This window comes from Rattus norvegicus, chromosome 6, assembly GCF_021556685.1.
Source record: "Rattus norvegicus strain SHRSP/BbbUtx chromosome 6, alternate assembly SHRSP_T2T, whole genome shotgun sequence".
Classification (NCBI taxonomy): domain Eukaryota; kingdom Metazoa; phylum Chordata; class Mammalia; order Rodentia; family Muridae; genus Rattus; species Rattus norvegicus.
The window spans coordinates 32,998,489-33,020,502 of NC_141539.1; the positions used below are offsets into that span (position 1 = coordinate 32,998,489).

A 22,014-nucleotide genomic window follows, 5' to 3' on the forward strand; every position below is an offset into this window, starting at 1 on the left:
CTGCTGCTGCCTTAGGTCCCTGCCTCAGGCCCCCCACAGTGCCACCCTCATTGCCTCCCATCATGGTGCTGGACCAAAGGGTCACTGGCCTCCTTGGACTCGTTTCTACAGCAGAGAAAGGTACAGAGGAAGAAGAAGATGCAGGATGAGAAAGACAGAGGTAAAGGCCAGTTCCCTAATTTGGGAACCCAAGCTTTAGAGCAGTGGATGCGAAGTTCCTTCCCCTTTGTTTCTGACCTCTCTCCTACCACGCCCTCCCCAAGCCTGCAGCGTCCCCACAGTTCCTCCTGCCTGTTCTCCCAGCTGCCTCAGAGGTGTGCCCACAGGTAGTAAGGTCAGGTGACTTACTCATACTGTGGGATACGAGCAAGTCACAGAGCATCTCCCGCCACCCTCCTGGGGTCGATGGTCTAATTGGAGAAGCACAACCGAGCTATACAGAAGAAGTATTGGGGTGGGGCAAAGCAGGAAGGCTTGATCAGAAAGTATTGAATGTTGGCTGCGGAAGCAGCTCAATGGAGCAGCTAGGAGTGCTCACCTAGCCCAGGGTAAAACCTAGCACCACACAAACCACAGGAGCGGTGACCCACGCCATACCTGTAATTTCACCGCTGAGCAGGTGGAGATAAGCATGTCAGAAAGTCAGACTCATCCTCTGCTGCAAAGTGAACTTGAAGCCAGTGTGGGCTACCTGAAACCTTGCCTCAAAACCAAAACCAACCAACCAACCAACCAAACACACCATTAAGTGTATAATAAGTGATACCAGGAGTTTCTGGGAAGGAAGAGACTTGTATCAATCAATAGGAAGAATAAAACCAAGGAAGGAAGGTGCTGGCAAAGGACAGTAATGCCTTCCTCATCTCCTGTGCAAAGGAAGTATTTATGTACTTGTTATATGGGAAGAGAGCTGCACTAAGTGGTCCCACGGGAAATCTCACACGATCCTTAGCCCTGAGCCACACAGACGATCATATTCCCATTTTAGTCAAAGGGAAACAGACTAGGGGCGTCTGCTCACGTAGCCTCTGAGTGGGCTTGGAGTGGGTCTTCCTGACTCCAAACGTCATGCTCTTGACGTCATCTTTGAATCAAACATTAAACAGATAACAAAATCCTCTAGAGACGCTTCAGAGTCTCGAGTTATGTCTACCATATATCAAGATGTTGTTTTCTGGATTCCTCCAGAACATAACCTTCCCGAGGCAGAGATTTTGGCCTGTGTTGTTGGTGATGTATTCCCAGTGTCTGGAACGGTGCCTGTCTTCTAGGAATGCCAGTGAATGGACCCGTCTCAGGCTGTGAACGGGTGACATGATAGCATTAAGTGAGAAAGATGACCAGCCCCAGCAGGTGAAGGGAGAAAGCAGGAAAGGTGAGGAGAGAGCAGGACTGGTCCTCGATACTTCCTAGGCCTGTAGGTAGGTCTGTAATTCGGCCATCTTCATCCGGCTTCACAGCCCCAGACAGGAAGAATTCTAGACAAGGCTCCGAGACTTATTAACTGGGCAGGTTAATAAGTGGCAGGGCCTGGATTCACCCCAGTAGTCTCCAACCCCAAGCTCAGTGCTTTAATCTAAACAGAACAAATAGTCTAAGAGAACTGGAAAAGCCGCTGTGCACGGTGGAAGGCAGTCAGGGGAGACAGGTGGGAACCCCTCAGAACGGTGGCTTTGTAGTGCTGTTTATCCCTCAGGGATGGGATGAATGAGAGAGGCCTGGGAGAACTGGGCCACTTGGCACGAGTTGGGGGTGAATTCCTGGCCTGACCACACTTCAGGCCATTAGAAGAGAACAGCCATTCAGAGGTCCAGGACCAGATAAGAAGGGCTATGGGGTAGGAGGAACAGACATGCCCACTCGTAATTGCCCACCCACCCCCAAGCATATGCCCAGACCCCAACCAGACCCTAGCATTGCTGTGGAACATTTTAGACTAAAGACATAGCAGCTGCTGCCTTGGCCTCCCTTCCTCTGTGCCTTCCTGCTCTAGGTTCCTCCTCCACTTCCCTCTCCTTCCCCAAAGCAAGCCTACAACCCTACTGCTGCTTCACTATTGCCTTGGCTGTGGACGTCAGCCCTCCGTCACTCATAGGAGCTGGAGTGGTCAGACCTGGCTCAGGGCCCTTTCTCTCTGTCCCTGGCCGACCCTGTCCGTACTTTTCTGTCTGACTGTGATACTTGCCCTTAGCTTCTCCTTATCCCTCTAAGTCCACGCATCTGGGTCCTCATGTCTGTGTGAAGGCTTTCTGTGAGAATACCTGAGCTTTTATGGCTTTTAGGTGCTATCTTAAGGGCAAGAGGGTAAAGAGTTGAGGTACGAGATGAAGATCTCAGCATTATGTAGGTCCTTGCAGATATGGTGGAGACAGTTAAGATCAATAACTACTGATTTCACAGAGAGAGGTTGATTTTCTTTGGAGTGAGGTCAGTTTCATGTGACATAAACACAGCCCAGTCATCTCCCTGTCTGGCACACGGGGTCTGTTTAGCATACGGGGTCACAAGCACCAGATGGGTACTTATGAAGACCTCTGACCAAAGCAGGCTTCCCTGCCAGATTCTCCCTAGCTTTCACCTCTGTCTGCTCTATCCTGGCTGTCCGAATCCCAGAAAAGGATGCTGCTATGCAGTGGTACCCTTCCTACTGAGCATCCCCTCATGCCAAGTGTAAGAGAAGACCACAGAATGAGGCACAGGCTGTTACCTCCACTGGTTGCCCCAGATCGTCCATATGTATCTGAATCACTCCAGAGCATCTGGGTCCTTCAGAATGGCCCCTAGCAGTCTACTTTAAACACTGAGGCACCCTGGTGCATATGTGACCAGCAGTGGCCCTGAGGAGAGACATAGACTCTAGAACATCCCAGGGGAGCAGGATAGCAATGGTGTTCCGGAACACAGAGGAGCAGTGTCCTCATGAAAACTGTTCACACCTTGTTTCCTTTCAGAACCAAACAGGCTCTGATCCCACTATAACTGCTCCTTAGAATTAGGCTCTGCTCCCGTTCGTTGATCTTTATCTTCACAATACTCCGTGTCAGTTGAGGTGTGGGTTGTAGGTAATCTGCCTCTACCCCTTTATCCCTGCCAGGAAAGCTCAACGAAAGACAAATATGGGGCTATCCCCTGGGCCGGGTGAGTCAGGAAAGCCCCCTGAGAGAAGTCCAGAGGGTTGGGGAAGGCCTGAGTGTGATCTGTGTTGTTTCTGCCTCTGCTGCCACAGGTTAGCCCAGGAGCGGCCGGGACACAGGAAGCTCAGGTGAGTAGTGTGTCCTCCCCTTCCTCTACCCTTCCTTCCATCACAGATCCCAAGGCAGAGAAAGCCTCACTTGCAATTAAGATGTTCTTGAGAGGACCCAGCAGCACCCTTTCCTAGTGCCCCACAACAGCCTCCACTGCCCCGTTACCGGGTGTCTAGGCAGTGGCCTGTCTTGTGTCAGCTCGTCATGGCCCCTTGTCACCGATAGCACTGACTGAAGCAGGTTGCAGAGCAACGGCTGATTGTAACCACCTCCCTGGGCTGCCCCTGCCTCTGCTCCTGTCCTATGTAGCCACTGTCTGACCCACAGCAAGAATTGCCCTGGGATTCTGTCACTCAGCACTGCCTCCTAATGTGGTCCTACCCAGTGACACTGACCACAAAGAGCCAGTGAGCCAAAGGACAGACACTCTCTAGCCTTAAGAAACCAGTCTTAAAGAACGAGTGTCCCTTTTTTAATCTGTGTTCTGATGCCAGCTAAGCTACTGTGAGCTACTGCAGCTTCCAAGTTCACTTCTTTTTCTCAGGACAGGGTACCACTATGTAGCCTTAGCTGTCATGGAATTCATCATGTAGACCAGGGTATCCTTGCACTAAAATAGATTAAACTGCCTCAGCATCCTGAGTGCTGGGACTAAAAGGATGCACCGACACACCTCGTCTCTATTTACCTTTTTTTTTTTTTTTTAAATATGACATCTTTTTCTCAGTTACAAATCTTCAGGGTAGAAAATCCAAGGCCGTGGCACCACCAGCCAGCAAAGGAACTCCTCAGACAGCCTTCTCAGTACTGTCATCTCAGAGCTGTCTCTGGGCTAGTCCCCGCCCTCCCTGAAAGGTCAGCCTGCACCCTTGGTTTGCAGAGCTGGTTGCAGGTGGGCAGCACCAGGGTGCTGCTACTCAGTATACACAGACCAGGCCCTTCCTGTGGCAAGCCCAGGCTGCTGTGCACTGTTGATGAGGGTGGGAACTGACTCCTTCAGGAGCCTGCCAGGTCCCCTCCGTCCCTAGGGCCAGAGGGACAGCATGGAAAGGAGTTAATGTGAGCACCATCGAGCCTGCTCCCTCCGTAAACACAGGGAAGCCTAAGCCCACACTCATGAACCTGGTTTGAGTCAGCTGGCGCCTCTGCCTCTGACCCGTGTCAGGGCCTATGAGGTAGATGAAAATGCCCCACACTGCAGCCTTCTGTCTGCTGCCGAAGGCTGGGCTTCCTCCCCTTCCAAACCTGCCACCATGAACCCAGTTTTTGATTCAGTTGAAGAACTTCCTACCCCTGTGACACAAGCAATGACCTCAGAAGACACACTCTCACCACACCCCAACCCGGTCCCTCTGAAAGACAAAAAACAACTCCATGCACAGTTGAAGAGCCGAGAGACCCAACATCCCCGCCTCCATGCAGGTCTGCTGGTTCACAGCTGTTGGCAGCTTTGTCCTGAGCCCCCGGTGTGCTTGTGACTAACAGTCTGTCTTGTACAGGCGCAGAGGCGGAGGAGCAAGCTGGCACCGACAAGACAAGGGAAGGTCTTCCCCCAGAGGCACATTCCTATCCGTCTTTCTGCTGCACACCTGGACCAGGCTTGCAGGCTGCCAGACTCATTCAACCTCCAGAGAGAAGAGCCAAGCCTATGGGAAGTGGGGAGGGACTGCCTGAGGCTGCAGCTGGTGGGCCTCCTGCATGTACTAGCATCTGCATTCCTCCCTCAGGGCATGGTCTCATCTCTGCATCAGGAATTTACCAGGAGATGGAAAAGAAAAGAAAAAGCGCTGAGCCCGTGTGTGTTCCTGACCGACTGGGGTTCCTTTTGGCATCTGGCCAGCACAGGGTACTCCCTAGTGCAGGCACATGCATTTCTTTCCTACCTTTGACCTTTAAAAACAACACTTTCTATCTATGCAAAGAAAGCTGCAGGCCTTGTTCAGCTCTACAGACATTTACACCCTGGCCTCGGTGCTAAAAATAGTGCCCCCCCCTTCCTCTTTGAACTGGTGAGGCTTCCGCCTGCACAGTGCTGTGCGATGCTGTTACTCTGTAGCCAGGAGGAAGGCGGAGAACTTTGTGGTCCAGTCAATGGGGAAGCAGCCCTGTTCTATGCGCCAAACTAGGACTGGCAGCCAGGGGGCGCACTGCCTGGGTGCTGCTGGTGCATCCTCTCCCTTAATTTGAAGGGGGTCCTGTGGAACATGTGATCACCAAGTCCCATTCACATTGATTTTCCTTTTTTTTTTTTTCCTGCTCCCTGAGCTCCAGGATGTTATTTTTAGTAGAAGAGCTACTATAAATATTTATAAAGGGCAGTGACTGGAATGATGTGAGAAGGCCCACAGCTGGCATTGCAGCATTCCCTACCCACCTCTGCAGACCCCTCCCTAATTCTGAGGTGTGTGCAGAGCCACGGGCTAAACCCATGGCCACACATGGGTGAGGTCCCATGAGAGTCTCAAGGATTGGATACTGTTGCTTTCTGGCCCCATCTGTCTGCCATACTCCCGTTTCTAGCTGGAGTAACTCAAGGGTAGGAAAAGTGATAGGAACCTTGCTGGGCCAAGGTCCTCAGTGTCCTGGGTACTTAATATGAAGGACAGGTGCACCATGGATCACTACCACTGTGAGGGCAAAAAGAAAAATAAGAGTTGGGGTGCTGGCCTCCGCTCAGCTGTTGGAAAAACACTTGGCTTCCTGGCCGTCAGGGGCTTAAGGTTGCCCACACTCAGGGAAAGGGGATTCAGGCTAATGGGTGGCCAGAGGGGAATGATGAACAACTCCATGTAGAAAGTTCTGGGGATACACTACAAACCCCAATGGTGAACTGCACTGTAAGGGTAACCTCACAGCGCTGTGCGGTGCTATCCTTTCCCCAGCCTTGCTCATCCCACTCCGTGTCCAGATACAAGGCAGACTCCTACCTCCTGACTCCTCACATGGGCTTGTCTCCTGTAAAGCAGCAAGAGACAAAACAACGCAAGTACCCAGGGCTGCAGGGCCAAGCTGTGCTCTCCGCCTGTCTCTGGAAGGGGTGATGTTCACCTCACCCCTGACCAGAGTGAGGTCTGATGGCCCAGGAGAGGGCTGCCTTCATTCCTCTGATGCCAGCATTGGAGACATGATGTCTCCCTTTGTTAACATCAGTTCTTGGTTTCTTTTAGAGCTGGAATGCCCATTATTGTTATGTAAGGCCCCTTCCGTTTGGTATCCGCTTTCAACGTTCTGTACCAGGATCTTGCCTCCGTGACCTGGAACACATAAGGCCATTCTGTGGCGGGCACTTTCTTGTTAATCTCCATAGCAATTCAGGAGACTGATTTAATTTAGGCAGATGATCTGTGGAAGACGTGCACTGGCAATGCCCTGGCCTGGACCGTTGGGCCGCTCCACAGCACCCTGGTCTAAATTGCTGCTTTGTGTGCCAAGGAAGAGTCAGATGCTCCCAGGGCCATCTTTTGTAAATGTTGAGGGGAAGATTGAGACCCTAGCTGGAACTCGCAATCTTCCTGCCTCTACGTCTTGAATGGTGGGTGATATTTCAGATGATGTGTGCCACCAACCTGGCCATCCTAGGAAGCCGCTGCCCTCGCAGCTCTGGTGCATGGGTACAGCTATACTGAACTGTTCTCACTGGCCATTCTTTATTTACTGGTAGATTCCTTTCCTGCATTGCCGGCTCCCTGTTCCTGATGCCCATCAGCATTAGAGAGGTGCCGTTGCCATGGCAATACTGAGTCATCTGAATTCCTGCAGCAGTGTCTGGAAGAGAAGGGCTCATGAAGAGCTGGTTGGTGGGCCTCAAGCCCAGCCTCAGCCACTGTACTCTTCAGGGGTCAGGCGTTTGGTTACAACTGGAGTGTGGGAGGTGGGTGGTCTACCTGCTTCTGGAAGACCCTGTAGCGGCAAAGCACCCACACCCTCACGGGCTTTCAGAAGTGGGTTCTCGGGCAACACCCTATTTCAGCATTTCTCAAACTGAGCATGCATCTGACTCTACCGAGACCCTTGCTAATGCCTCCAGAGCTTTTGAGCCAGTTGCTCTGGGCTGGAGCCAGAGCTCTGCAAGTCCCAGGTCATCTCGGTACTCAGCCTGGAGCCTAATTGTCAAAACCACTTTGAGCTTCTAAGAAGAGGAAACCAAACTGCTTTTCAGTCAGGTAGAATGGCCCAGAGTCTGTTGTCTGCTCTAGAGGAAGAAGAGATAGAGGGAGCCTCAGAAATCCTACTGTTTCCCTGGGGGCTGGAAGAAGGTAATGTGCATTGGCCTGGTGACCCCTATACTTCATCTATCTGCCTTCCTTCTGTAGGTTTATTTTTAATTGTGTGTGTGTGTGTCTGTGTGTGTGTGTGTCTGTGTGTGTGTGTGTCTGTGTGTGTGTGTGCGCGCGCGCGTGCATGCATGTATGCACGTGCGCTCGCACTCACAGAATTCAGAAGAAGGTGTTGGTTTCTTTAGAGCTGGAGTTGTAGGTAGTTGTGATATAAAACAAACATGGGTCCTTTGCAAAAGCAGTGCTATTCCTAACTGCAGAGCCATCTTTTGAGCCTGTTAGACTCAATCAATCATCAATCAATCATCTCTCTCTCTTCTTCTCTTTCCCCTCTCTCATATTTTTAATAATCAATAAACAGAGGGCCTGGAGAAATGGCTCATGTTTGCTAAGAAATCCTTAATTATACATAATCAACCATGACTTAAATCTCCCTTAGCCCAGGGAGAGTCCTTACCCAGGTGGCAGAAACTCCTGTCCCGGTGTTGATCTATAGCCGTGACCACCCTCTCATTGGGTTGCTAGTGTCGTGGAACTCTGGGCAGGTTGATGCTCACAGCCCTGATACATCAGAAAGGGTCATGTGTGCCCACACCCTCGAACTTCCAGTGGGTACTATGGTTTCCCCACAGGAAGCAGAACCTTAGATGTAGCCCCTGACCTGTAACTGAAGGGGCATCTACCTAGCTGGGCTAAAGGCCACCTCTAGACACCGGTCTTTTCACTCAGCCTAAAGACATCCTTCAGTCACTAGTGGGAAATGTGACATCACATACCAGACATCAAACCCTAATTCAGTAGAGAATCAGTGTGGGTCCTGGGTGTGAGGGCAATAAGAGTCCTCCCCATAGCTCCAAAAATCCCCAGCCCAAGAGTCCCAAAGGACCCAGTCTTTTACTTCCACTGTCACCTCTGAGGCAGGCCCTTCTCCCAATGACCTCAGGGGACAATGCGACCTCCTACTTCCAGGTAGCCTCTGGAGAGGAGCCACCCTTTGGCCACTGCCTTCCTAATGTCACCTCTCTGCAACTCCTTGTTGGGTGGGATGTCTGAAGGAGCTCTGCACCTTGAGCTGCTGGGAATGAAGTCACACTGTAAGTTGCAAGCCACAAGTGACAGGAGAAGCTTGGGGCCCAGGGATAGGAGCCAGGCACAGATGATGGCTGTGAGAGGCTCTGATGGGGCCTCTCCCTTCTGCCCTTTTCCTCTTGGCTGCCAGTTGTAGGGCCTACTTTCTTCGTTGCCTAGGCAACAGTTCAGAGCCAAGCAGGCCACAGAAACCCAGATCCTTGCTTCCATGAGGACAAAGGGCCAAGGAACAGGAATAGATGTGGAGCTGCATATGGGAGAGCAGTGCTCACGCTGGAGGGTGGCATAGGGCAGCTTCCTGCCCTAGGCTCAGATGATAGCTTTCTGTGTCCAGAAGCACTCACTAGGCCTGGGATTTTACCCTACTATGCCCTAGCTTGCTTTGAGGACCTAACTTCATAGTTCTTCAGTAGGTCCCCAAGCACAGGTGCTGCTTCCTGTCCCAGAGACCCTTATCTGCCTCTCCCCTTCACACACTGTACCTTTCCCAGCCTAGCTCCTGCAGGATTTCCTGGGGGCTACATGCTTCAAGGAGGCCGCTTATCTTTGTGCCTTCAGCCATCCATAGAGAGTGGGAATTAGATTGGGGTCATCCAGAGGCCTCGGGCCAAACTTCGTACACTGGGGTTTAAAGCTAGTGCAATGGGGAGGGGCCCTGGTTTAACAGTTGTTTGCTGAGGCCCCTACCCTGGGCAGCCCAGAGCCCCACCTGGTGCTCGCTGGTCTTTCCCTGCCCCCCACTTTATGACTTGGGTCTTAATCCACTCCTGTTCTGTTGAGAAGAGACAGCTCTATGACAAGGTCTCCAGGGCTATGTTGTGCACACACAGCTCCCCTCAGGAAAGGCCTTCCATTTGGCACACCCAGGCACACCCTGCATAGGAACTCTACTGTCAGAGCTTTTCCAAGCTAAGCCCCATGTTCAGAGAGTACAGATAGGGCTGGACAGGGTAAACGGAACCAGAGCATAGGGCTGCTGAGACATTTAGAGATTGGTATCGCTCACTGGCCCAGTGCTTGCCTAGAGTACACCAGGCTATGGGTTCAACCCCCAGTACCAATCTGGGAAGGGAAAACTGAATCTGGGTATAGGGGCTCACACGTACATTCCCAGCACTCTCACAGGGACCGGAATTACAGTAAGTTCACTGCCAGCCAAGGATCTATGTAGTGAGACCTTATCTCCTAAAGTAGCAACAATGACAAACAAGAATTACACAGTTACAGTATAAGAGGAATGTGTGTTGTCTCTGCTGATTGGTATCACTGACTGTACAGAGCAGGTGGGATTCTTCAAGGAGCCTTCTCTAAAAGAAAAGGAACTCGTATACATTTCGTGTCTGCCGTGCACCAGGTGTGTTTATGTATGTAATCTTGTTTAATGCTGTCTGCTCACAAAACTGCCATGTTAGGTTTATCCATTCTTAGAGCTACGAGGCTCAGAGAGGTCAAGTGTCTCCCCTGAGATCACACAGAAAGTAACGAGCCCCACCTGTATGTCTGACCGATGCTCCCGTGACCTCAGACTGCTAATGTGGTAAAGTCTGTGCACAGTTTCAAGGAAAATGAATGTTCCAAGTTCAGTTAAAGGAACAAAGAAGTGGCTCAGGGGAGGATATGCAATGTCCCATCAGTTGGCTTAACTGGAGTCTGGTTTGCCCACCTCACAAGCCACAATGGGAGCTGGGAACGTAGACCAGTTGGTACAGTGTTTACCTAATATGCAAGGAAGCAAAGACTGGGCGTGATGATACACATCTATATTCCCAGAGTGGGGAAATGGAGGCAGGAGGGCCAACATCTTGCCTATGTAGTGACTTTTGAGACTAGTGTGAGCTACAAAAGACCCTGCCACCAAAAAGGAAAAAGAAAAGGAAGCTGGGCTTCATACTATATGCTTGAACTCCCAACACTTTGGGATCTGAGGTAGGAGGGTTGCAAGTTCAGGGCCAGCCTGAGTTATACAATGAATCTGAGAGTCACTTGAACCACATAGTGAGACTGCCCCTCCCCCTAGACAAAGGCAGGTCTAGAGAGATGACTTAGTCATTTAAGAGCACTGGCTGCTCTTGCAGAGGACCTAAGCTGGATTCCTGCCACCATGGCTCACAAACATCTGCAACTCTTATTCCAGGGGATCTGATGCTCTGGGCACCAGGCACATGTGTACATGCCAACAAAATACATATACACATAAAGATTGAGAGAAGGCTGAAAGATAACAGTGGAGGAATAGCTACTCAGATTTACTTTGCTTAAGTTTTTAAGCCTCAAAATGGATGTCTTAATTCCTAATGCCAACTTCAGACATACCCTTTGGTGCCTTCCAGTGCATTTAAACCTAACATGGACCTGCCACAGACAACTTTGTTCACTTTCCCTAGATACGGACCCTGTGACGCTAACCCAGCAAGAAGGGAAGACGGAAACAACCGCTTTCCTGGAGCCATTCAGGATATATGTTGGCAGTGTTTAGAATGAGTACCACAGTGTCTCAATAGGCACTGAAAATACCATTATCTTCTGAGGACCAAGGGGTGACCACGTGTCTCTCAAAGCTGTCTCCAGAAACATCTACCCCAGGAGGAACTGCCTTTAGTCCATCATAACATGGCTAGCAGACTGGGTGACTGTCCATCGCAAGGCTCCAAGATCAGGCAGCAACTGGCCGGGGCCTCCTGTTATTTTGTATCTTGGTAGAAAAGCAGGATGGCATGTGTTAAAGAGCAAACCACGAGGGGCAGCCTTGCTTTCTAACAACCCACTCTTGCTGGAACTAATCCTGGTCCCCTCCCCGAGAGCCCACTAATCCCTCTTAGCAATCTAATCACCTCTTAAAGGTCCAGCACCTCTCAGTGACCAAGTTTGAATGTGTTTGAGAGGAGGCAGGGCATGTTCCAACTGTAAAGAGCCTTGATGCCCAACAGATGTGGATATGCAGGACTCCGAGTTCCTTCCCTATATTTTCCCTAAACAGAAAGAGGCAGAGATTATCAGTCTCTGTGTAAACCATGTGGTTTCTCACTAGGGTCACACTGCTTCAGGGAACCAGTAGATCTGTATTAACATCTCAGGACCCCATTCTGCACTGGAGTTTTCAGGGCAGAATGTGAAGTCTTAAGGTTCCCTGAGGGGCTACCCACCCTGTCCTGAGCAGGCCCTCCTTACACGGAGGAGCCGTGCCTGACTCTGTAAGGGGATCTCCCAAGTGTAACCAGCACTACCGAGAGGCTGTGACATTCCCACTGCCATGTGAGATGTAAGGCAGATGAGAGCATCCTGACAGCTCAGGAAACTGAAGCCAAGGCTTCACATAGGCCAGGGCCACCCAGAGAGGGAGTTGGAGGAGCTCCCAAAGGGGCCATTGATGCCTTCCAAACTCCTGTCAGCATGCACCATGGCAACTAGTCCTGATGTAGGTGAGAATCCCGGGCAGGAACAGGGTGATAGGGACACTCCTCCAGACCACTCTATACCCAGCCCGAGGCTGCATGAGCAACAGCCCTTGGTCCTTGCCTTCTCCACCTGACTCACGAGAGTTGCTTCCAGGTGACAGAGGTTGACATTCATAGTCACAGGTCCCCAGAAGATGACAAGTATCCTAGAAACGTCCTGTCCAGTGAGTAGTCTGAACTTAGCTGAGCAAACAAAAGGATCCCCCTCCTCTGTGCTTACTTGAAGTCTCCTAGATTAGGTGAACAAGCAGGGTCTATTACAATGCCTCCCACAGTGGGGATGCTGGGTCCTAGAGACCAGCTGAGTGTAATAGTGCAGCCCTCTGGGACTGAGGCAACTGTGAGGCGGGGCTGTAAAAGGCGATCAGAGAAAGTGACACCTGCTCATTGCCAAGCCAGGACATAGAAAAATGCCAGGGAAGAAAAATCCAACTTGGAGTAAATAAAACAGTGGCAACATCTGAGAGAGCACAGGCGTGCTACCTCATTCCATGATACCCTGGTCAGGTCCTTTATTATCTTTATTTAAAAAAAAAAAAAAAAAAAAAGAAGGGGTTGGGGATTTGGCTCAGTGGTAGAGCGCTTGCCTAGCAACCGAAAGGCCCTGGGTTCGGTCCCCAGCTCCGAAAAAAAAATTTTTTTTTCTACATTTTTGAAGTAGAAAATTTCTCCTAGGGAAAAACTTGGCTTCCCTGGCTCCTGCCTTTGAAGATTTGCTGTCACTACCCTCACTGGCGAGGCTCTAAGGTCCCTTTCAGTCTGAAGGCCTGTGGTGATGTCAGCATACCCCAGCTGCTTTCAATTAAGCCCCTTGAGCTGAAGAGCAAATGGCTTTAGCGAGTTGATTTTCCAAAGGGTCAATCTTATTTTGAACCAATGTGTCAAAACAAAATCAACTCAACCACAACACATACTAAGCAAATAAATACATCTCTTCTCAGATTCCCTTTAAAAACTGCAAGTGTGTAGCAAGAGGCAGCATGTGGCTCAGCTTGAGTTCTAGGAGAGAAGGATAGAGTTCTGTTTCAACTCCTCCAAAGTAGGGGGCCAAGAATTGGCAGCAAAACAGAGCCTGGCTTTGGGGTCGCCCAGCATTAGAGGCTGTCAAAAGTAAAAACTGCCCCACCTGTGCCTGCCTGCCTTTACCTGACCACTGGTTGTACAAACTAGGAAGGGCACATGGCCTACAGAAGTGGGTGGCAGAGGCTAGGAAAGGCTATGGTGAACCCTCAGATAGTGGGGTGCTAATGCCCCCATATTGTTGGTATCTCCTTGCTGCTGTCTGCTGCTGGGAGGAATGCCTAGAACATAGCTCCCGGAGTAATGTTAGGCTAAGGAAGTGTCTGCTTTGTGACTGGAGTCTACATTGGAAAGTAGAATATGAAGAGGCCGGACCCTCTTGGAGGGTCTTTCTGAAAACAACAGGCTGCAGATGGTGAACTGTCAGGAGACTTTACACGATGCAGACTTACAGTTTTCTTCTGGAAACATCACACTATCTAGCACTGCTGCCCCTTCAGTTCACATGGAGACCACCTTGCTGTTTCTGGATTTCCCCATACACGCCTCGTAAACATACCTTGTTGGCCATGTGTCCTGGGACAGATGTTCAAGGTGCTCCATTGGCATGCTGCATCCTCCAAGACCTCCAACACAGAAACCCCCCTCGCCATCCCCAGACAGCAGCCAGAGGTGGCCAGCCACCCACTGAGAAGCCAACTGACCACATCAGTTCACCAGGAAACATCTATACCCACAGGCATCACTGCCTGGGTCAGCTGCTCCTGTTGTCTGCCATCAGTATGCCTTCTGTTGTCATTGCTAAGGCTGGGGAGATCCAGTGGCAAAAGTCTCATACCCTTAATCAACATGCAGATCATGCAATTCTGCTTAGTGTAAGATCCGCATAGGTCAGAGGGTGGTGATCATGGAAGATGTGGGCTTTACTCTCCTGTGGTGATGGCAGGCCGCAATCCTGGGATGACCCATTGGGGTGGCTCAGCCAGAAGAGGGAGGGAGGGAGAGGCAAGGGGCAGGGGTTAGAGTTGAAGATGCTTGTAATACCCATACTAGGAAGGTTGAGGCAGAAGGATTACCCAGAGTTGTTGGCCATCCTGAGCTACAGAGTGAATTTTGGGCTAGCCTGGACTACGGTATCGAGACCATCTCAAAACAAAAAAACTAAAGAAGGGATGTGGATGAGACGTCATAATCAGGAGCCCAACAGCCATCCTGGTTTGGTCCTCCTGGCTTGGCCCTCCTGGTTAGCGCATGAGTCTGGCTTTGTTCTCAGCACACCCTTGCAGGTCACCTGGACCCTGGGGCTTTGTACTGAGTTCCTCTGGCTTCTAGAAGCCAGCAAACTTCCCAGGACATGCTAGGGATTCTTCATATTACATTTATAATGTCTATAACTTACATACATATAAAGCAGATTAAACTTGTACCTGCGAGCACTCATGAAATGATTAGTATCTGACAATCCAGCAGTGGTGAGACGCCTTTAATCCCAGCACTCCAGAGGCAGAGGCAAGCCGATCTCTGAGTTCCAGGCCAGCCTGATCTCTAGAGCTGAGTTCCAGGACAGCCAGGGCTATACAGAGAAACCCTGTCTCAAGGATTTTTTTTTAAATAAGTAAATTCAGAGGTGAAGAGGTGACTCAGTGGGAGATAGGCCTTGCTGTATAAGCATGAAGACCTGAGTTTGGATCACTGAGCCTACGAAGAAGAGCTGAGTGTAATCTTCACCTGGCCGGTAACTCCCGTGCTGTGGGGAACAGAGATGGGAAGATTGCTGCCAGCCTAGCTCCAGATTCGGTATGACACCTTGGTAAAGGAATGAAGGGGAGTGATGAAAAACACCTGACGATCTTCTCTGACCTCCATGAGCAGCATGTACACCCTCCAGCATACGCATGTACACATACATGACATTCATTACACACACACACACACACACACACACACACACACACACACACACAGATGTGTCATCAACCATCTCAGAACAATGCCCCAGCCCATGCAAACCTGAACCATAGCTTCCTACTCCATGCAAAGGAGCCCAGCACTGAAGGATGCTGTGGTACCAACTCCTGCCTACCAGCTCTTAACAGTGGATGAGAGACCGGCCTATCACCAAGCTACCCATGTTGTTTTTTCATTTGAAGTAGTGTCTCCTGTATTCCAGGCTATCCTGAAACCTGCTACACAGTTGCTATACAGCTGAGCCTCTTGCCTCCTTCTCCCTAGTTCTAGGATTACAGGCACCTGCCATCCTGTGCCCCCAGTTTATGCAGTGTTGTGGGTTGAACCTAGGGGAATGACTCCAGCAACTGAGCCCATGCTGGACTTTTCGACCGTCACAGAGGACGTTCCCACCTGAGACTACCCAAAAGAGGTACAGGTGCTCCTACACATGCCCACAGTTGAAACACGAAAAATGACTTGGAGCGTGACTGTTCAGTGCTTCTGAATACGAGAGTGACTCGTGTAGAGTAACCCAGCAGATGTGCTAGCCTTAGAAAGCAAGCTAGAATTAGAAACTGATGACTGCATAGTGGTCCAACCATTGGGGATCAAAGCCTGTGGTTACTGGGTATGTGGTTTAGAACAAGGCAAAGGAATATCTCTCTCTGTAGGAAAAAAAAAATCCTGAGAGGCTGGGTGTGTGAGGAGGTCACACAAAGCCCAAATAGGAACCCAGGCTTGACCACGTGGAGTTCTCTGCCCACCTAGCTACCAGGAAAGATCTGCTTCCTGTGGTTTTACCCGGAACCTGCCGCTCTCTTGCTTGGCCTCTGCTCTTTCCCATGTCAGCTCTGTGTGTCTAATGCCCACAGCATACCCTGTCAACCCCCTGCCCCCACAGTATACCCTGCAGACCCCCTGTCCTGGCTCTTTACATGTGCAGCTCCTGCCCCTGTCCCAACCATGGTCCCCAAGTCACCCAGTGTTACTATAGTGGGAAGTTCAGACCACTTGTCCCTCCGGGAGACTCCTTGATTTTCCTCCTAAACTAACTGCCCCGCCCCCCGGAGTGTCCCCCACAGGCCCCATGTTAGAGTCCTGGTCCTTCCCCTGTCTTTACTCACATGTGACTTTGCCAGTGTCAGCCCTAACTTCTTCCCTGGGGTCAATCACCCTCTCTCCAGGACTGGCTGGGACTTTGGCCCCTGACTTCTAGGCAAGAAATGGGAAAACGGGAACTCTGAGGGCAGACTCACCTCCTGGGTTGTTTGTTTGTTTGGTTTATTTGTTGCAAGGGTTGGTGTATTGGGGGTAGGGAGGGTGGGTGTTAATTCTTTTTTTGAGACAGTGTCTCATGTAGCCCAGGCCCGCCTTGAACTCCTGATCCTCCTGCCTCCACTTACAGTGCTAGGATTACAGTCATGTGCTACCACACCTGACTTTGTTTTTATTATTGTTCTTTTCTTTAAAAGAGATTATTTATTTTTAGTGTGTGTGTGTGTGTGTGTGTGTGTGTGTGTGTGTGTGTATCTGTCACAGTGTATGTGTACCACATGCATGCAGTATCCATGGAGACCATTAGAGGAAATGACATCTCCCAGAGCTAGAGTTACAGGTAGTTGTGAAGGCCCTGGCATGGGTGCAATGAACTAACCTTGAGTCCTCTGCAAAATGCTCTTAACTACCATGTCTCCAACCCATTTGGTTTTGTTTTCTCTCATTCTTCTTCTTCTTCTTTTTTTTTTTATTTTATTTTCTTTTTTTTCCGGAGCTGGGGACCGAACCCAGGGCCTTGTGCTTGCTAGGCAAGCGCTCTACCACTGAGCTAAATCCCCAACCCCTTGGTTTTGTTTTCTGAGACAGTCTAAGGTAGTCCAGGCTGGCCTTGAACTTCCTACCTCGGTCTCTCAAGCACACTGGCTCCATGCTTGCTCCTGAATCCTGACGCTGTTGCTTTCAAGAATGCTTTACATCTGCGTGTAAAATGAAGGGAATCCCAGCCTGGACAGTCGTATAGGCTCATGTTAAATGCCCAAGACATGGAGTGGTGCTGCAAAATGGGGTAAATGACTACAGTTATGGCAATCAGCCCTCCCTCTCGCTAGTGTCTGCGCCACCCACGTGCTTTGGACAGCCAAGGACACTGAGCCCTGGCCAGGCCAGGAGACTGCAGTGATGACATATGGACACTGCTGGAGCCATGCGAGGGCCAAGTGGCTGAGAGTCACCATTGAAGAGTCCACTGCCCAGGCTGAAAAGCATGGTCAGGCTACGAGAGCTGGTTCATATCCCCCCAGCAGGGACTGCCTTCAGAGGCTAGGGGTGTGGTCCCACGTGCCAATCCATACTTCTGCTCACTGCAGTCTTCACACAGCAGGAGAGACTGTCTGAGGAGATAGGTGCTGGTGTAGGAGTGCCAGGTCAGGGCTTCACACAGACCTCCCCCCGTCTCTTGGTATCTGCACACACTCCTCAGGGCCTGACAGCTCCCTCAGTATGTAGAGAGTGTTTTTGTTGATGGTGGTGGGTTTTGTTTGGTTTTTTGTTTTACAAGACTCCAAACACCAAGGTCCTGTCTCAACCTTTTCACAGGACAAAGGGCTGTTTGCCAGACTGGAGACAACCTGCTATGAACACTTTCCCGTTCACCAAGGATGGCGGATGCTGCATTCCCTAGGCACAGAGGAGGGGACAGTGTCATCAGCTTACCACTGAACAGACACTTGTGTGTATGTGTCTGTGGGGCTGAGCTCACCCACTCAGGCCCTGGCTGAGGATCTGAACTCAGGTCCTCCGTCTTGTGTTTTACTTGCTGAGCTATCTCCCTAGCCCTGAACAGACCCCCATCTCCTTCTTTCTCCTCCTCACTTCTCATCTCCCTCCTTCCTCTTCCCCTCCTTTTCCTTATCCTCCTCCCACTTTCTCTCTCCTCTCCCCGATTACCTCTCTTTCCCTTTTGGCCCCTCCTCTCTCCCTTTTCCTCTTTCCCTCTGCCCTCTCCCTCTTTCTTTCTCTCCCCTCTCTCCTCTTCCTCTGTCCCTCCCTCTCTTTTTCTCCCTTTCTCTCTTCCTCTCCCACTCTCCTCCTCCTCCTCCTCTTCCTCCTCCTCCTCCTCCTCCTCTTCCTCCTCCTCCCTTTTCCCCTCCCCTCTCTCAGAAAGAGTAGCTCTGGCTGGCCTGGAACTCACTGTGTAGACCAGGCTTGTCTCAGACTTGCTTGAAGTGATCCTCCTGCCTCAGCTCCCAGAATGCTCAGACTCCAGACATGTGCTACTGTGGTACCCTGCCTTCACAGTTTTGAGTACCTACTATGTTCCAGGAGTAGTCTAGGCTCTGGGCAACAAGACCAGGTCCACCTTTAGGACACATTAGACTCTTTGGGAGGGACAGTAAGTAACTATCCTGTCAAGCAGTAAGAAGCATTTGTGGCAACAAAAGCCTGTGGGCGAGAGGGAGGAGCTCTCATCTGTGCTCTGTGCACCGCTGGTGTACGTAACCAGCTACTTTTTTAGATGAACAAAGAAAACACACAATCCTCTTGGCAGAAATTGTCTGACCTGCCTCTAGTTTCAGGACAGTGCATGGCAGTCCAGGTCACGCCTCACCCTGGTGGCCCACTGGGAATGCTCTCTGGGCAGCATGCCCCCTCCTCCCCATTCCTCTCCTTCCTGACTCCCCCTGGATCTGGACAGCAGGCCTTTGCAGCTTGCACTGGAGCTTTGGTGACTGCTAGTTTGGATTTTCCTATCCTTCATGGTCACTTTCTCCAGTGACACGTTCTCAATTCCCCGTCACTTCTAACTCAGAGCTGGCTTTCTAGCTGGAACAAGGAAAAGATATCCTGGAAGTTATACCTTGTCAGGCAATTAGACATAGACAATTTCCCCAACTTCCTGGAGCACACCCATACCCTCTCCTCTATGTGTGCCTCTGGCCCCTCTACTCCCAATCCAGACCCCTGGGTCACCTATATTGTCCTGGGTCTAACCTCAGCCCCATCTACGCTGGCCTAAGTCTAACCTAGGCCCAGTGCTCCAGAGAAGAGGCTGTGTAAACGAAGTGGAACCCCACACTTCCCAGACACCCGTTGCATCCCCTTCCTCCCCCAGTTCTGTCTCAGTTGGGACTCTGCCCCACCACACTGACCACACTGTCTCTGAGCTCCTCCAGGACTAGCAGGGCCGGATCTGCACCAATCAGCATACTTCAGTCAGTCTCCCTCACATTGTCAGAATGTGAACACTTAACCACCAGCCGTGGAAAAGCACCCATGAATACACCTTCCCTGGCTTCACACACGGTCGGAGACTGAGAGAAAGATGGAAAGGGAAAGGCCTGGGACCCACCCCTAAACCTGAGTTGTCTTACAAAAAAAAGTCAACAGCCAGGCATGGTGGCTCCCACCTGTCATCTCAGCACTGAGAAAACTGAGGCAGAAGGATTGCCTGCCTCCAAAATAAATGAGTAAAAATAAATATTACACAAAAAATAAACAAACAGTGCATCTCTGTTAAGCAGGTCCCACCAGGGATTTCCTTCGTATGTCAGTTTATGAGGCTTTTTATAAATGTATGACAAATGGGAAACGTGATTAATTATAGTCTTAACAAATTGTCATTATTTAAAAAAAAAATAGGATTGTCCTCGAGGAGTGAACACACCACAAACGTTCTCTTCACTTAGCCAGCTCTTCCGTATGACTGCATCTCCTACCACAGGTCCTCTGTGCTTGTCCCCTCACTAGCACGAGCCCAGCCAATTAGAAGCCAGCTTTTCTGTTGTCCCGCCTCCTCCGTGACCCGCAAACGTAGGCTCCGCCCCTCCACCAGCGCCACCTGGAGGCTGAGGAGCTCAGGTACGGCGTCTGCGCAGAGGGCACTTGGCCCAAGTGGATCCGTGCGGGTCAGCACTGTGGCTTGCTGCAAGGCGGAGCCTCCAGAAACTATCACAGCGCCTTCAGCCTCGATGCTCAGCTAGTTTTATCGTAAATTATACTCTATCCCCTCTGGATTTTTTGGTTTTGTTTTTGGGTTTTTTTCCCCCTAAGGATTTGCTAAGGGAAAATTGGCTCAGAAAAGTGACCAGAAAGCGTTGTTAATTCTTTTTTCCTGGCCATTTATTCACTGTGTTAAATAGGCTGGCCTCTAACTTGCAGCGTTCATCATGTCGGTGGGAGGGATGGAGCATTTAAAATAACTCCTGAGGCAAGATGTGGTGGCACAAGCTTGCAGTCTCAACATTTGCTGCTCATGATAGATGCCTGAGTCGGGTAGAGTGGCAGCCTTTTTCCCTGACGGGACAGCCAAGACATCGTCAGCTCCTCCCCTGGAGAGACTGACTGGAGACCCTTGAACTACATCAAGCCCAGAACTGACATAGCCAGGGTTTACTTTGCTCCAGGTTCTTAATGTAAATGGAGGTTCCAGAGATTTGGATGTTTCCTTTGAGTAACTCAGCGACCGTCAGGAGAGTAACCTCCACCCCAGCTTTGCACAGTCCAGGTGTGACGGAGTGTACCTCCGCGTGGTGGGAGCGTGCCAGAAAAGGTGCTCCTATTGAGTACCTACAAAGAGCAACGAATCCTAGGTTCCTTGTTGGAATAACCGCCGCCCAGAACCCCAATCGTTTTAGCTGTGGAATATTGTACATCAGTTTTGCACAACGGAAAACACTCCTTTAGACTCTCTTCCAATGGTGTAGGTCTGCTTTTCTTGTCAGAGGAGAGAAGGGGGGTGGGGATAGATGGATGTCCCTGGAGTAGGAGAGAAAGCCAGAGGCATGCGATTTGAGAGGTGGGAGGAGGCCTTCGTCCGCCAGGCCAGCGTTTACAGAACTCTAGCCAGGCCTTTCTCTTCCTGTAGGTGTGGCATCTGCATTGGAAACTCCAGGGACACCTGCCTGGCCATGGGGAGAAGCCATGGAGCGAATAGTCCCAGTTTAGGGGTTTAGGGCCTACCTTAATTATGTCAGCCAAGGCTCCAAGATTCCCACTGTGTAGGAGCTCAGGTGACAGTGGCAAACCATTCCCCAAGGCTACTGGGAGTAGTTCTAGGGTCCACAGAGGCTTCTCCCCTGGAGTACCCAAGTTAGCCCTGGTAGAACCAGCAGAAATTGTAGGATCCATGACACCTACCTTCCACCTCCATCACTTCTTGGGCCAAAGGCTCAAAGTCTCCAGATTCTGAACCCTGGAGGCCTGTGCTGGGGTAACATTGGATCAGGTCCTGGGAAGAATGGAAAGCTACTAGTTCCTAGCCGGGTGTTACTCAATACTCAGCCTTGATTTCCCTCCAGTTCCTGTGTCACCTCTCACCTGCCTGTTCCTGGTTCCTTCTTTCCCTAGGGCTGCAGGAACCTTAGTTCCTGGTTTCTGACTCTACATCTGTGGAATGCTTTTGCCTCCAGTGAGCCCCTGGGTGCCCAGGGCAGGTCGTTTTTCCAGGTGCTGGTCAGATTCCAAGTGCCTGGAATACCACAGGGATAAAGATACAGGAAGGGAGGGGTTGGGGATTTAGTTCAGAGGTAGAGCGCTTGCCTAGCAAGCGCAAGGCCCTGGGTTCGATCCCCAGCTCCGAAAAAAAGAAAAGAAAAAAAAAAGATACAGAAAGGGAAGACTAGGTTAAGACTTTCCCAAGAAGGAACAGAGCTGTGAGCCCAAAGCCATCTGGAGCCCTCTGGGAATTCCCTGTAGACAAAGGCACAGTGGAAGAGGTCTGGTCCTGGCTCTGTCACTGACTGGCCTCCAAGAACTCCCTGGGCTTTAGTATCATCCCTAGAGTGGACATCACAGTTGCTTGCCTGCCTGCTGCCTGCCTGCTGCCTGAGTGCTTGCCTGCCTGCCTGCTGTCTGCTGCCTGCTGCCTGCTTGCCTGCCTGCTGCCTGCTGCCTGCCTGCTAATGTGACAGGGATGGGTCAGGGCTCCCCATCCCTCTGGCCCTCTATGAGACAGGGCAAAAAGAAAGTGTGTTTCCACGAATC

The 22,014-nt window shown here is 50.8% G+C and overlaps 1 protein-coding gene across 24 annotated transcripts in view; it reads left to right on the forward strand.

The window, feature by feature from the left end:
- Window positions 1-5,036, forward strand: part of Dtnb (dystrobrevin, beta) — a 197,064-nt gene extending 192,028 nt beyond the window's left edge. For 22 of the 24 annotated variants that reach the window (XR_015621994.1, XR_015621996.1, XR_015622001.1 and 19 more), the window contains 2 exons: window positions 3,227-3,262; window positions 4,745-4,807. Coding sequence is in view for 3 of the 24 variants with exons in the window: in XM_087553724.1 (XP_087409850.1) it covers window positions 3,227-3,231 (5 nt within the window). In the remaining 21 variants the exon portion in view is untranslated. Of the gene's footprint in view, window positions 1-3,226; window positions 3,263-4,744 lie in introns of all 24 variants that reach the window. The other 2 variants (NR_172013.1, NM_001393801.1) reach the window with 1 other exon arrangement.
- Window positions 5,037-22,014: the final 16,978 nt, after the last annotated feature.